A 15,937-nucleotide genomic window follows, 5' to 3' on the forward strand; every position below is an offset into this window, starting at 1 on the left:
ATTTCTGCCAAATCGTTCAAAATATTGAACTGATTTTACCACATGGAAGTAGATTATGACAAATCGCAGATGTTGTGAATATATACCAATTAAATATAGCCTTTTATGCTATAACTTTCGTCTTACTTTACACATGCCATAATAAAAATACTACAACAATAATGTCCAGGCTCCATGTTTTAGAATTTTTTTTCCGAGGAACATTGAATGCAGCACTACGTCATCCTTTCGCGGGAAATTCTGTGCCATCGTGAACATTCAGCGTAAACTGCTCGTTTGCACTGTTAACGCAACAAAACCGAGGGATTACAATACAGCACCTAAATAGTCAATGCCGCAGGGTGTTGCTGGAGCAGTTCGCATCGCAAAATGGTGAGTAGATCCTCAGTGTGAAGAGCTGTTACGTTTGAGAGTGCAGTACAGTCTACCGAGTGCATGTAGCCACCGGCTGTCATGGCTAGCTAGCTGTTAGCTTATAGCGATCAACAACCTTAAATCAACCAGCAGTAAACTAACTGGTTATATGTCGCGTTGTTTGCACAAAATGCTTTTCTTAGTCCAGTAAGTGCAGTGTAACACGTGTACACGTGTGCTCTCTAGTTTTTGTGAGTCACGTGAAAACTTCGTCAAATAAAAGCTCTGGGTAAAGCTGCGCATGTGTTTTAAGTTATGTGAGACTAATAACTATTTAAGAAATGCCACATTGTTTCGGTAGGTCGCCTCATTCCCTCATTTCCATAAAGAAATGTCATGTAATGTTGTCAATCTTTTTTATTTTAACTGCTCAGTGCTGCCCCTAGTGGCTGCACGCCGTATCGCAATAATACAGATGTATTATGCTGACTCTGCAATATGGACATCACTGATGAAATACCTCACCCACAGCATGCAGTTATATCTTGAAATGCTGTAATTTTCTTTACTTTAAATGCTTATGCCTTTAGCTTAAATTCATTTTGTCTAATTGCCACTTCATTGTATGTAATCCAGTAAACACAATCAACTTTTTGTTTCAGTCAAAGAAGAAAGGGCTGAGTTTGGAGGAGAAGAGGACACGCATGATGGAGATTTTCTTCGAATCAGTGAGTTTTCAGAAGGAAACTATAATCCATCTTCTATGCCAGGGCTGTTGGGTTCTAGAGCCAATCCCAGTTTACCGTGGGCGAGGGTAGGATACACCCTGAACAGTTCACCGGTCCATCGCTGGGCAAACGCAGAGAGACAGACAACCACACACACTCACCTTCATCCAGAGTCACCAGTTAGCCTAACAACCATGTTTTTTTTGGGGTAAACCAGAGTACCATAACATGTGAACTCCACACAGAAAAGACCGGCCAGTATTTGAACCCAGCAATTCTCACTTTGAGATGAGAGCACTGACCACTGCTGCACCGTGCGGCGCTTTGTCTGTGATTTAGGTGATAATATTGCTTGCATTACTCAGTTATTTCATGCTTTAAAAGGTGATTACTGCTCAGGATGCCTATGATTTGTCAGTATTGAATAATTCAGTCTAATGAATACCAATAGGTTTTACTTTGGATTTGCTTAATAAATCCAATGTCAAGTCATAGTAAAGTGGACAATCAATCATGGTGTATTTGACTTTTAGGGCATTCATGTTTACAATCAGATGCTGCAAGGTTCAAAAGAAAAATAATATTTTCCTAAGTATTTCAAGCTATTCATGCTAAACTGCAAAAGTATTCAGGGATTTTGTTTCCTCTCCCTGCATGTGAACCAGCTGAGTGTTCAGTGTTTTCACACTGGCCCATAATAAAGCATCAATAATCATCTCTCGACCTATGAGCCAACTGTTCGACTGAAACAAGTTCAGGATGGTCGTGAAGTGACCCAGAACTGAAATAAAGCTGCTGGTATTGATTTAGGCTGCAGCGTTTTAAGATTTTAATAAAAATGAAAAACGGGTTGATGATAAACAATGCAATGTTTTTGTTGCTCGAGTATCAGCAGTGACAATCCCACTGGATCGCAAATAATCATAAATTACAAAGCTGTTCCCAAAAGAATTTCGGAAAATGCTCTCAGAAGGTTGAAAATTTCAATTTATTGAGTTGTTTATGGAGACATCTGTTGCATTCACACACACGTTTACAGATGCTTTTGAGCGCTGTGTGATAGTTTTTCCAAGATCATGTCAGCTGATTGTTTATTTGTTGCGGGGAGCAGAACACATTCAAAGAAAAATAGATGTGGTCTTATATGTTTACTTACAAGCAGTGTTGGATTCTTTCATTATAATGTAGATAAACCGACAGACCGTTTAATATAATAAATACAATTAAAAAAAATTTTGACTTTAACAACACACAACAGAGAACAAACTGAAAAAATACTTAGAAAAGCAGCATCATGACTTTCTTTCTCTTAATGCGCCTTATTACAGGCTCCATAGTTGTGTCACAAGAAAGTTCCCAGGTTTAAGTCTGAGTTTACAAGTTCTCCTTGTGTGTAAGTCCTCCAGCTTCCTCCTACACCGTGAGTGAGTGTGAGTGTCTGTCTCTCTGTGATTGACTCAGAGCCCGTCCGGGCCGGTGGACTCTGCCCATCACCCCTCAGCTGCAGTCTGCAAATGTTTGAGCTGCACGACATTTCAGAAATGGATGAGAAATTAAAACAACAATCTGATTTATGAGCCGATCTATGTGGTTAATAAGTCGTCCTTTGATTCACTAATTGAGAAGAATGTACTTTCACAGAAAGACGTGTTCCAGCTGAAAGACATTGAGAAGATTGCCCCCAAGACAAAAGGCATATGTGAGTAATGACACGTGTTCATTACCTCTGAATGTTTCGCCGCCGGCGGTGTGTGACTGGCGTTCCAATCACCCTGCCTTTATGAATGTCATTTTTTTTTTCCTTTTTCATAAAATCTGCTTTCTGAACGCACTCATGCTTTATGCAGTGGGACAGCATGAATTTAGGTGGTTCTTTAACAGCCTAAAGGTTTAAAAATGAAGTTCTTGATGTTGAATGGCGGAGTATATTAAAACCCGCGAGAATTTGGACATAGCACGCATAAATACATCAGTGCTTCCTTTATTGCTTTTTTTTAAATTCTAAGACTCCATTAGTTTGTGTCCAGGGACCCTGCAGGCGTGCGGACTGCTACCAGCACTGCAGCCTCATGCATTCTTGAAAACACTGTGGTGACGTGCCGACAGCATTGCCATGGCAACCGGGACTTGCTCCTGCCATCATAACTGTATTTAGACTGCATAAGCAGAACCAGGTCTATCAATAGCAGTAATCTGCGCGTGCAGAGGACTGCCGAAAGCCCTCGGCACTCACGGTGAACGCGTTCCCTCGACGTCGGGCCCCGCCGTCTGACATTATCTGTACGCAGGAAGTTTTTAGGAAAAAATACAAAGTAGGCTTTCAAGCGCAGCCCTGCCCAAACAAACAAAGCTGCGTTGAGCGTGTTTAAAAGGAAGCCGACGAGGGGGTTTTGTTGTAAAGTGGACAAAACATCAATCTGGAGAGTGGATCTTGTTGCTGTGATTAAAAGCATATGTTTTTAACCCCCATACATGGACACAGAGTCGTTACTGAGTGATTTGGGGGGGAAGGGGGCACCGTTGCATTTTGGGCACATTTCCCTGCAGAAAGAAAGAAAATATGAGAATAGAAGCCAAAGGAAATGATCTCAACTATGTTGGGAAAAATTACAGGAGTGGTTATAATATCCTGGCAGCCTCTGAGAAAAAGCAGCATAGTTTCAAGCAGAAAAAAAAAAAATGCTTGTACGGTTAATCCAAACAGAGTGTGTCACATTTTCGATCCTTGCTGCCAGTCCTATTTTTCGCTCCTGTCCAGCATCCTCCCAGCTCCTAACGCAGCAGATAAGCTCTTTCAGTTTTGCCGTGGACCGGCTCAGGAAAGCATGTGGGAGGATCGCATTTCACCGCTGACACTATTGAAGATGGAGCTGGCGCTCTGTTACATCCTCTTCTGCAGCGTTGAAGTAGAAAACGGAGAGAGAGAGAGAGAGAGAGAGAGAGGGGCTGCAGATGTGTGGGTTTAGGTTTGAGGATATTCGAGCCTTTATAATGACTTGCACTTTTTAAAGCTTCGGTCGGATCGGATGTCTTTTTTTAATTTGCTCGCATTAGCAAATGTCACATTCACAAATAGCTTGTAACTCCGCCGCGTTTCAGTCACCAAATCACGATTACATAAAAACCGTTCAACTCCCACAGGAAGCAGTATTTTGTTAGAAAACATAAGGCTGTATTGCTGTCTTCCGTCTCTCTGTTGCCTTCAGCTCCCATGACTGTGAAGGAAGTGCTGCAGAGCCTGGTGGACGACAACATGGTGGACTGTGAGCGAGTCGGTACCTCCAACTATTACTGGGCCTTCCCCAGCAAGGCCTTGCACGCCCGCAAGCGCAAGCTGGAGGAGCTGCAGCAGCAGGTCAGGAAGCAGCGGCCCCGTCGCCGCTTCAGGAACAAGCGTCCATCCTTTTCTGTTCGTGTTTCCAGCAGCAGTCTCAAAAGAGGTTTCCAGCTCGCTGTAGTTTACAGTAACGAGGTCGACGTGACAAACACGACCCAGAAACGATTTCGGCTCATAGAAGACAAAAATAAAGAAATGGGAAGAAAATACAAATGGTGCTAATTACTGTGGGAGACTGTGGGAAGGATTTCTCTGTCTGGTCTTTTAATTTTCTGCTTTCTTAAATATCTAAAAACAAAAACGTCTTAGGTAAATGAAAAAAAAAAAAAAAAAACCTGTTTTGTTTAGAGGTATATGAGCTCATCCCGTTGCATGTTCGTGAAACGTTCGCTCTTCCTCTGCGGTGACCCACTTCCCTCTGCCGGTGCGTGGCGGACAGATGGTGTGAGGGTGGCGACTCCCCCAAGAACGCTCGCCACCAGATTTCTGGGACAGAAGCTAAATGTTATGAAGCGCGGTCGTCTCACAGGGAAAGGCGTTTGTTTTGTGTGATGTGTGTGACGGCACAGATCATTAAATCACTCTGCAGTCGTTTCATACAGTTTGATTTTACAACTAAAACCCACAACGAATGGGTGGAAAGATTCCCCCCAGGTCGTTTTGGAACCATCTATTTTGTTGAATTATGGCATCTCCCTGTCGTGTTTCTAGATCTCGGAGGCCAAACAGCGGAAAGAGTCTCTCCACAAAGCCGTCGAAAAAGCTAAAGTGGGACGTCAGGATACAGTAAGGAGACGTTCGAAGTTATTCTGAAGAATACGAACATTTAAGTATACGTTATCGATGTAATTAACGTGCATAAATAACGTTCATATGTGCAGAAAGAACGAAGCGCTTTGCTGAAGGAGCTGCAGGATCTGAGGGCCGAGCGAACGCAGCTGACGGACGAGCTGGAGAAGTACCGAGAGTGTGACCCCGAGGTCATTCAAGAGATGAGTAAGTGCAGGTCCCGATACTCATTTTATCGTCATTTAATCCACAAATGACGAGAACGAAACTCAACTCCCGGGTCATGATTCAGTGAGATAAAATAAATCAGTACATAGAGGCAATAAGGATGAAATAGATTTTCTTTCGCAGTGTTTTTCAGTTTATTATTTCTCGAAGCTGCTTTCACACTTCCATTGTGCTTCCTGAGACTGAGCCAGGCAGGCCCCGACGTTCAGATCAGCCGAACTCACCTGAGCAGGTCGAGCCCTGGAACGTTGAAACACAGAGACGTGCCGTTCGCTCAGACTCGGCTGTTGCGCGTCGGGGCTCCACGTGGCAGCGCTGAAACCTCCGCAGAGCTGCGCCACACCAGCCGTCTCACACACACATGTTCGTCTCGGCCGCGTTCAACGTGACGGTCGTTAACACACCTCCGGTCCCTGCGGTGCTGTACTGTACGTTACAGCCGAGGCGTTCCCTGCAGGCTGGGACCGTACGCACCGATGTTATCTCTCTCTCTCTCTCTCTCTGGTCGGAATTTTTCTTGCATCACAGCAGATTCATTGTGACTTGGTGTGAACTGCTAACCAGTAATTGATTAAAGACGGCTGAAATGACTCCTTTCTCTAGACTTGAGAACACGTTGAGGTGTGAGACTTTGCAGTTTCCACAAAAGGTGGCGGGCGCTGACAGACGATGCTGTTTAGCCTCCGCTGAGGGTCTCTGATGAAAAGGAGAAGCAGAGCAAACAGTTTGGCAATATCCAAGAAGCAGAGCGTTCGGTGTTCGGCCAAACACGGAGAAGTGGTTTCACACCAAATAATGAACACGCTCGTGTGCAGCAGGAGCCGGATTAGCTCGGCTGAGCCTCCCACTCGTTGTCAGACAGGGCGCAGAACAAGAAAGACTCTCATGCTGCTGGCAGTCTTCGGTAGCTTCTCCCAGTTTTCTGTTCGTCCTTTTTTAAGCCGTTCAAAGAGACGTACAGTACTTCTGGAAGGCTTCTGGAGAAGCCGGCGGCTCTGTACACCTTCTCCACTCACATACAGTCCATTTCAAGTCACACCTAATGCCATAACTTCACGTTTGGTCGACCACAGAAATGGATCATGACGAACTGAAAACGCGTGAGAAGTTGAAGTGCCGTCCAGCAGAAACGAGACGTTTCTAAACACATTTTACAGTCAAAAATGTTGTTCCTCTTCATGAAATGTATCTGGAAATGAGACAGTTCCAGTTCTCACTCACACAAGGAGCTTGTTGTTCGTGTTATCTGTGGTTCGTGTATCAATAAAAAAGGAATTCCTTTTGGATTCCTTTGAAAAATGACAGTTTGTACAGCATGTGTATGTTGGTTCTTGGTGTTTTTTTCAGGCATTTTTATGAAAGCTATCAAACAGGTGCACGCACCGGGAGAAAGAGAATCTTAGCCAAAACAGAAGAGAGTAAGATACCTCAATGCTGTTTTGGTTATTGTGACAATTATGAAGCAAAACTGTCCTGTGCCAGGACTGTTATCACTCGTTCTGAATAAATCCAGCACAAACATTTATCTCGATGTTCAACACGACCACTTCACTGCGTTCGCTCAGCAGGAAGGAAATCCAGCAATTACCAATTATAATCCATTTCCTGAATGTAAACGTGCTTTCTGTGGGGATGCAAAGGCATCGCAGGCCTGTGGAGGGACGGCCGTCACAGCAGCGCTGCTGATTCACACAGTTCCAGTCCTGCACGAGTCAGGAAGTGAAAACTGAACCTTTAAAGCCTGAGCGCCGACCACAAACGGGTTAAATATCGAGACGTGACAGGAAGCGTGCAGCTTCCTGTTGAAATTCAAATAGAAATAGCTTTTGATGTTTTAAATCCGAATCTTGTAACATCTGACCTTTCGGGTCACTTGGCTGACATTTTTAAAGATTCGGAGCTTGTCCTCAGCGCTACCGTCTGTCACACGCCTCTTCCTCGATCAGGCCGAGCAATCGACGCAGGCATCGGCGGCATCTGAAGAATCCTGTCCCCCATTGTGTTGAAGTTACAGCAGAACGACGTTATGGGGGGGGGGGGGGGTGCTGCTGCTGCTGCTGCTGCTGCTGCTGCTGCTGCTTCACGTGGCCAGGTGACAAGTGTGGTGTCAAAAAAATATGTGGTCTGTTTACCCGCGCCTCCCAAACTTTTAGTCCACAAACGGGTTCTTCCACTTCCCCGGAACAACGTGCACGTCTCCAGGCAACTGGAACATGCACACATGCAGCAAACCGTTTCTGTGTGGTGCGCATTTTCCACCCAGTGATAACCTCTTAATGTGTTCACTGTAACGCAGGATCTAAAAATGAGTTTTTAGTCTTTCCTAATGGGCTTTGTTAGTATTTGTAATATAATTCAGAGAGAGGCGTTATTCTTTTAAGTGACTATATTTAGTAACATTTCTTCTTGATTGTATCAAATGCAGTAAATTGATAAGAAGTAAATACTGCTTAAAATTCTAATGAAAACTTGACACTCAGGACATTAAACCGAAGGCATGACCATGCTCTAGTAGTATGTCGTCCCAGTGCTTCTGTTGAATGATATTTAGGTAAATTTTATCATCGAAAGCACGACACAGTGTGGCGCAGTAGCTTTGAGTAACACGTCAACCATCTTTTCCAGAAATCCAGTGACAGAATTCAGAGTTTTTTAGCTACTGTGTCATTTACATCAGTTTCTGCTGTCAGATTTATTCTTGTATATGTAACACATCCTTTTTTACCGTATTCAGTATTTTATCGAATGCACTATAAAGGGTGAAAGGGTGGTTTAATATTTTCAACCAAATTATTTTTTTTTATCTAATTCAGTATTTTTGAAGGTTACCTATTCGTGCATATTTTACAGTGACCTTGGCTGTCTTATTAATAGAATTGTTAGTAACAGATGTATTTTGTTTAACAGTGTTTTTTGGAGAGGAGTTCTTTAGGTTCATGTTGTCTCACAGACTTTTTTCCTCTATTTTGTCTCGCTGATATGTATAGCGAGCTAAGTACAGGACAGAACATTTTAATCAGTTCGCACTGATCCACAAACGTTCAAAAAAAACTGCAAACATGAAGCAACAATTCACGAACAAAACATCAAGATCATAACTGGAGACATCAAACTGTGTTCTCATGATTTTAGATCATAACCTAAAGAGAAAGGACAGCACAGCTCACATTAATGCCGAAACTGAGACCATATTAAACATAAAAATGCGTTCACTGAGCTGAAAACTGTTATCCAACTGACCTACTTTTTAAAATAACTTATGACTAATCAAGGCTATATAATCAAAATAGAAAATAACGCCCACCTTCCCCTGTGCGCTCCTGTTCAGGCAGCAGCTGAGCATATTTCACTAATTACCTCTACGCATTTTAAATCCTCTTACTTTACATCGTTCTGTTACTTAAACATATTGGCAAATCAATGAAGAGATTAGGAGTGATATCGTCAGTTCTTACAGGTGTATAATTACTGGTCTTTTGACAGGCGAGAGCATTTTTTCATTTAACATAAATTATATTAGCTGTTGCCACAATACAGATAATCTTTAATCATTTTTAATTATATCTATCTATTATACATAATATGAGCCACTTCCGAAAGTTTAAATACATTATTGGTTTCTCAGGTTGGATTGGAGGGAATTTCTTTTTTTTTTAATTTAAACCTCATTTGAACCTGATATACTCCATTATTACAGCAATAAGTTTGATTTTTCTTAAATTATTTCACGGATATAGAAGAAATAATTGCCGTACATCCTTGTAGACACGTGCTTGGTTATAATTTGGCCCTTTTGTAGCAGGTAAAACATGTTTTTGGTCCCTGGAATCACCGATTCAGATCATAAATACACTCTACTCTGACAAATTCACAAGTCAGGGACGTCTGTTACATTTCAGTCTTTGGTTGTTGTTTTTTTTTACCACTATCTGCAAATGCCTACAGAACTTCTGCTCAACTGACACACACACACACACACACACACACACACACACACACACACACACACACACACACACACTGCAGATAAGCATCAGAGCTCAGTGAGGGCTGCGCAGCGCTGACTGAGAACATGGCTGTATGTTGTGTCTTGCGCTGCAGGCTTGAGGCCGAGCGTGCAGAATGGGCTCAGACCTGTTCCTGCATATAGGAGAGACGTAAACAAGGAGGCTCCGGAGTTCATTTTGACATCCGAGCTCTGTTCAAATGTTGCCACTGACGACGACGTCGCTCACGGTGTTAATCCTCCTAAAAGCGTCTGCGTGAGAATAATAGGAACCATTCAAGACGAAGGGGAATTGGAAACGATAAATATGTGCTGTTGGGGCCTGAAGTTGTCTTCAGGCGATCAGGCAGTGGCGCCTCAGCCTGACTTGACTTTAGCCGTGTCTCTCGGTGTGTTGACACGAAGATTAAAGGTCAGAGTCAATAAACAATGCAACAAACAAAACAGTGTTGTGTTGAAGAGTTGATGAACTGGATTACAGTAAAGACAAACAATGCTCTGCTCTCTACACCTGTGCATGCCTGACCTGATTACCACACCCTTCCATACTTACAGATGATCCAATACGCATCACTTGTTATATTCATTACTGGTCTTCTTTGTGTTTTTGTTATCACCTTGGACACAAACTGCTGAAAAATCCCTTTACCTGTAAACATTTTGTTGTAGCGTCCGACACAGCAGACACCCTGCTCTGGTTGTAGATGAACTCATCCTTGTTAAAAAGTTTGACAATAGTTGCCGCACCCTGAGTTAGGCTGGTTTAGGAGCAAGGGTTTCAAACCGCAGCGCACAGAGGAGCAAATAATAAACGAGAAACAAAAAGATTGAAGCTCCATTTAGAGAGAAAAGGCTTTTTGTGTTGACCTTTATGTATAGATTAGACTGAAATAAAGCAACTTCACTGCATAATTCCTCGAACATTTCTGAAGGTATCAATTTGAAAAAGGACAGAAATGCATTTTCAGAGCTGATTGTATTGAAGTCAAAATATACCATAAGTTTTTCAAGGTGAGGCAGGTGCGTTCCTCCATCGTACCTCACTCAGTATCTGTTAAAGCCAAATTCCTTCAGCTGAAGCGTCCTTGAGATTATACGTCGTCTTTGGGTTCACTTGCTGACTTTTAAAATATGCGTGTTGACATATTCTCTTTGCTTCGAAGTGAAAACATGAATCAGATGTGTGTGTGTTTTTTTTTTGTTTGGTTTTTTTTTTCGGTAGTGGAGCCGAAACTTCCCTTTGGAATGACAGGGTGAACTTATGAAACGAATTCCTTCATGTAAACTCAGTCCAAAATAAACATTCTCCACACCCACGGTGTGCATTGTTGTTTAAGGATTCAATCCATTGTTTAAATCATTCTCCTCTCAGACAACAGTAAATCCGTGACCCAGTTATGAAACAGTGAAGCGACCTGGATTAGTTAACAGTTCGCGCCACACAAACATCGGTCCTGAATGTTTTTGCATTCCGACTCTCGACCGCCGATGACCGTCAGTATATCCACCATCTCAACTCAGAAAATGTCTGAACTATATTAACCTGTTTCATCCGATATCTTTATTTCAATCCTGTTTATTTCACGCAGCAGTCACCTCCAGCCTCTTATTGTCTTCAAACTAAACAGAACACACCTCTCCTGTCTTGTAAATCTTCATAAAACTTACATTTATGAATGTGCCGGTGTGTTGCAGTGGCTGCTGCAGAGCACGACACCCCCGCTTGAACATCTCCAGTTTCCATGAAGAATAAATTACAGACGCATCCTGCACTGATCTGTAATCTTTTAACTGAACTGGATTTACAACATTTCACCTCTAATGGGAAGTAATGCGGCTCTTCCAGGTGCTCGGATGCCTGGCGGTGTTATCCGAGTTTGATTTAAGGATCGGCTTTTATAGGTCACCTGAGATTTCTCTCAGCACGTCGTTGGACTCTATTTTGGGTTTTTGCAGTGGATGGGCTGTTTGGAGGTGTAGCTGCAGGGGAAGAGTGGGCTGAAGTGTCCACTTTTCTTTAATAATAAACCACTTGTTCACTGGAGCTCTGATAAGCCTCAAAGAGTGTGAGCTGGGTCCGTTTCTCTCCTGTTTTAATTCACCAGTGTAGAAAGCATCCGCTGTCAGGCTTACATTTTGAACAGTAAATAACACTGAAGTATTAAAACTAAGAAGCTGCAGCCCACATAAAACACACATTTCTTATGTTTGGTCCTTTTATATTACATTTTTGCTTAAACTATTCTCTCACTAGTAAAGAGCCGTTGTTGGCTGTTTGTACGACAAACCGCAACATCGCAATGTTTGTTTTGCAGGAAAGTCGAACGTTGTGGCCAAAGAAGCAGTTTCCAGGTGGACGGGTGAGTCTTCTCAAATGTTTACACACACATTCAAATCTATCTTGAGGCTTATCTGGTTATTTTCTTCTCATTTGGCACAAAACAAAAGGTAAACAAACCAGCACACGTCACAGAATAACGCACAGAATGTATATTTTGCATTTTATAGTGTTTAACATTTTACAGTTTGAACGTTTGAGAGCGAATCACTAGTTTCTTCCTCCTCTCTGTGTTCAAAAATAACCCTAAAGGTGTCGGGACACATTTCATTGATTACCATCCACCAGTGGAAGCTGTTAGAACTCAGGCTCACTGTGTGCGTTTGTTGACCTGAGCGGTAACCCTGGACACCGCCGACCTTTGGCCGTCATGGTAACCGGCAGAGCCCGCGGTATTTCCACTTTCCACACAGCGGTGCCGGCTGCTCCGGCGGACACTCGTTTGGTTTGATTTCACAGAACTGAAGCCGTTTGAGGCAGTTGTGAGTCATCTTTGGCCCTGCAGCGAGTTCTGCTTTCTCCTGGACCGGACGGCCGTGATGTTGTCTTGGTCATCATATGTTGCCGTTTCACTCGAACCCTCCGCAGAACTAACCGAAGCTGCGAGACGATTCAACGCCCGAAGCCGTCGCCGAGCTCTTTGCGTTTCAAAAATAACGTGCAGCTTTCACCGTTGCCACGCTACAGCGAGACACACCCACACAAGTCCTGACACATTCTGATCGCCTGTCGTGTCGACAGCGGCGTGCAGAGCGATGGTGCGGCACGCAGGTGACGTGCACCATGAACGGCGTGATTCAGAGGAAGCTGATGAAACGTCTTCAGGGAACAGATGTGCGTCTGGATTTTGTGGCTCAAATCACTTTCAAACCTCCGTCCTTATATTCTGACATTTATTTCCACTGAAAGAGTTTGGAGACAGTGCAGTCTAAACGTTAAAGCCTGCTGATGTTTTGTTTCATTATGAATTCTGTATTGAACAGTAAAGCTTAAATCAGTGTGTGTTTGCTCTCTTGGGTCACACTGGGTACCAAAATCTTCGGCGACACCTGGAATCTTCATTATGGTTTTCCAGATTTGCCTCCTGTTGATGTTTCAGACGGATCGGCGAAGGCACAGCAGCCCCTTCACACTGACCCTGTACATTCCCAGACACTCGGTTTAGATGGAGGATGTTAGCGGCGTCTCGAGGCGAGCGCTCCCACCCCTTTATACATCTTCCACGCCACCGTCACCATGTTGGCTCTGGTGAGCGACCTGCGTATAGGGTCACCGGTTTACTGAGCAGATTCAACAGACTCCCAGAACGTAAATACGCGCCGCATCACAAGCCGTCGCCTGCTCCGGAGAACATACAGCACACGCTCCCATCGCCGCTAATGTCCTCATTAGGACGCATCAGATTACTCCCTTATCGTCCAAATTGTTTCCAGGTGCTGCTGATCTTCTCCGGTATGAAATGATCGCTGTGCTCAGGAAGTAATGATTAGATCTAACGCCAGAAGAACTCAACTTTCTCCAAAATGGTCTCGAGCTTGTGTTTGGGGACGTTAGAGCAGATGGATCATGTCGTCTCGTCCAGCAATATCAAAAATACTGCTGTTATTCTGTCACAATGAGCAACCAGATACCTCTGTTTTTTTTTTGTTTTTTTTTTACTTGATTGTTCATTTCTATTTCAGACAATGTTTTTGCCATCAAGTCCTGGACAAAGAAGAAGTTTGCCTTTGATGACAGCCGCATTAATAAAGCCTTCGGTATCCCTGAGGACTTTGACTACATGGACTAGCTTTATTTCTCACTTGGGTTCCAGCTTCGTTTTGGACGGATTCAAGCGGAATAAGCACGATATCTGATTTTTGCTGGAGCAGTTGGTCTTCTCTCTTTTTCTTTTATTTTTTTTTTTTTCCCCCTGCAGATATACTGCTTGGGTGCAACCAGAGAAGAGCCTGGGCTGAGCGCTGGTGGGGGCTCAGCCATAAACACAACTTAGCAGCCTGACTTCTGGGACACCTGTTAGTTTGAAAACTGAGAGCTGGGAGCTGATGATAGAGGGGAATCCACACTTACGGCATCTGTGTTGCGAGTGACCGAATTTATATAGTTAAAACAGATGGTTCGGAATTCAATACTTGAGCAAGTTTCATCTGCATTTGTCCGTCTTTACTTTGTCAACATCCTCTTGTCTTTATTCCCAGAGCTGGATTGATGGCAGAAGCAAAGGATGTGTTTTGTCTACACTGTCTACAAGGCCTTTAACTTCCCGTGGCATCTCTTTTCTCTTGAAGAGGCCTTCTTGACTGTTGAATTATTCTGCATTCTTATTTATTCATATGCATGTATTTACTCCAGCTTCCCCCCTCTCTCTTTTGTGTTTGCATTTCTTTTGAAATCGCTGCTGGAATGCAGTGAATTTTTACACAAAAGCTGCTTTTTCTGTTCTGTTTTGTTGTTGTTTTTTTGTCTCTCTGCATGAACGAAATGACATTTCCAGAATGACTTTAGCTTAGCTTTTTCCCACGCCTTGCTGTTTTCTGTCAGTCCGATGCTAAACAGGTAGGTGTGCATTCTTAGTTGGAACTACATCCATGCTGACCAAACCAATTAACCCGGCTTTATTATTTTTTATTTGAAATGCAGATTTGTTGAGCCCCAGGTTTAGGTTCTTCACTGGAAATGAATAAAATGCCAGTTACTGCTACTTCCTCTTGTTCCTACGTATTTCTGTTTCCGTTGTTCGAGGCGATAATTGTGCTGCTTCCCAATTAAAAACTGACAATCTCGAACACCTCATGCTGCGGCTTTGTTGTCACAAATCCGTGCGAAAATTACATGTCAACATGTTTAGCTTTTGTTGTGTCAAACCTAAGCTCATAGTTGGAAGAGCTTTGATAGATCAAAATGTAAACTGCAGTTTGTGGGACGTGGCCGACACACCCACTGCCGAGTTGCCTGACTGTGTGTGTTTGTGTGTGTGTGTCCCTGTTCAACCTGTCACGACTGTGATTCATCAGCGTGACATGCTGAATATCAAAGCTTTATTAGGAGGCCAGCTCGGTCTTTCCTTGCCAACATAAGTAGCTTTTAATTGTGGTTTCTTTTGTTGAACGTGCCCGGCCCTCATAGCGCATCTACAGCTGGCTGAAGACTCACTCGGTATGAGGCGACCGATCTTTGCCAGATGACATGTTTGTTTTTCTCGGTGCTCTAACGTGCAGTTTTTTGTTTTTATTTAAGGGACTCGACACAGATTGTTATCAGTAAATCAGACCACAGATGCCCCCCCTTCGATCCCGACTCTTCCTGTAATCCCAGACAAACTCCACCCTGTCGAGATAAACCCTCTGTGGCTCTTTAATTCTTCTTTAGCGTGAAGATATAGCTCCGGATCAGAGTGGATGTTTGGTGCGAACGCTGTTACTAAAAGTATTTGAAGTCAACCACAGGCCTTCCTGATGGGCTCTCCTGTCGAATGAGGAACACTTTTACTTTGAAATTGGAAGGTTAGACAGATGCCGAAAACATGGCAGCATGACTTTGTCCTTAATAAGAGTGAGATAGATATGTCTGGTTCTAATGAGGATTTCAATTCTTCATTTCTAATGTAAAGGATCACAAGCTAAAAACTCAAATTAGCCATATGTACGCTTTTATTAAGAAATGTATTTAATTTCTGCCTTGGTTAAATGTATTATACTATTGTAAAAATGAAGTTGAAAATCCAGATCAAACACAGAACGTCAAAACAATAGCTGACGTGTCGTGTTCGGTCCCTCCAGGCAAACATGTACAATCTCTGCAGCAGACATCATAAACCAGACATTTTTACAACTGTCATTTTACTTAAGAAATGTAACAGGAGTTGTTCTTAATGGCAGATTTGAACTGCTCTTTCCACCCGTTGTTATTTCCACCGAAAATATCTTACCGAAGCAGCACCAGGACTAATTGAATGTACATTCAGTGACTGTCTGCATTGTTCCGATGTCAGTTAAGAAGGAATGAAGATAACACTGAAGGTGTAAAGATAGTAATTCACGTTGATTATTCACCTCAAATGAACCAATCAAACTTTACTAGACGACACAGGTCGGAGTAGCTCGAAGTGCAGAAGGACTTTCACAACAATAAAATCCAAACACAAGTGGAAAAGTACA

At 43.0% G+C, this 15,937-nt stretch overlaps 1 protein-coding gene across 1 annotated transcript; it reads left to right on the plus strand.

Moving 5' to 3' along the window:
• The first annotated feature begins 233 nt into the window (after positions 1-233).
• mnd1 (meiotic nuclear divisions 1 homolog (S. cerevisiae)) lies at positions 234-14,481 on the plus strand. Its single transcript, XM_030093595.1, has 8 exons — positions 234-372; positions 1,017-1,082; positions 2,724-2,781; positions 4,289-4,437; positions 5,131-5,205; positions 5,301-5,415; positions 11,758-11,802; positions 13,463-14,481. The coding sequence occupies exons 1-8, from the start codon at positions 370-372 to the stop codon at positions 13,567-13,569; spliced, it is 618 nt and encodes a 205-aa protein (XP_029949455.1). The 5' UTR covers positions 234-369; the 3' UTR covers positions 13,570-14,481.
• Positions 14,482-15,937: the final 1,456 nt, after the last annotated feature.

The sequence above is a fragment of the Salarias fasciatus genome, chromosome 6 (assembly GCF_902148845.1).
Source record: "Salarias fasciatus chromosome 6, fSalaFa1.1, whole genome shotgun sequence".
NCBI classification, from domain to species: domain Eukaryota; kingdom Metazoa; phylum Chordata; class Actinopteri; order Blenniiformes; family Blenniidae; genus Salarias; species Salarias fasciatus.

Bases quoted from the DNA above. Each gene is read 5' to 3' on its own strand.
- mnd1 (XM_030093595.1), top strand. The intron at 5,416-11,757 runs GTAAGTGCAGGT...TTTGTTTTGCAG, and splicing joins CGAGGTCATTCAAGAGATGA to GAAAGTCGAACGTTGTGGCC. The intron at 11,803-13,462 runs GTGAGTCTTCTC...TTTCTATTTCAG, and splicing joins AGCAGTTTCCAGGTGGACGG to ACAATGTTTTTGCCATCAAG.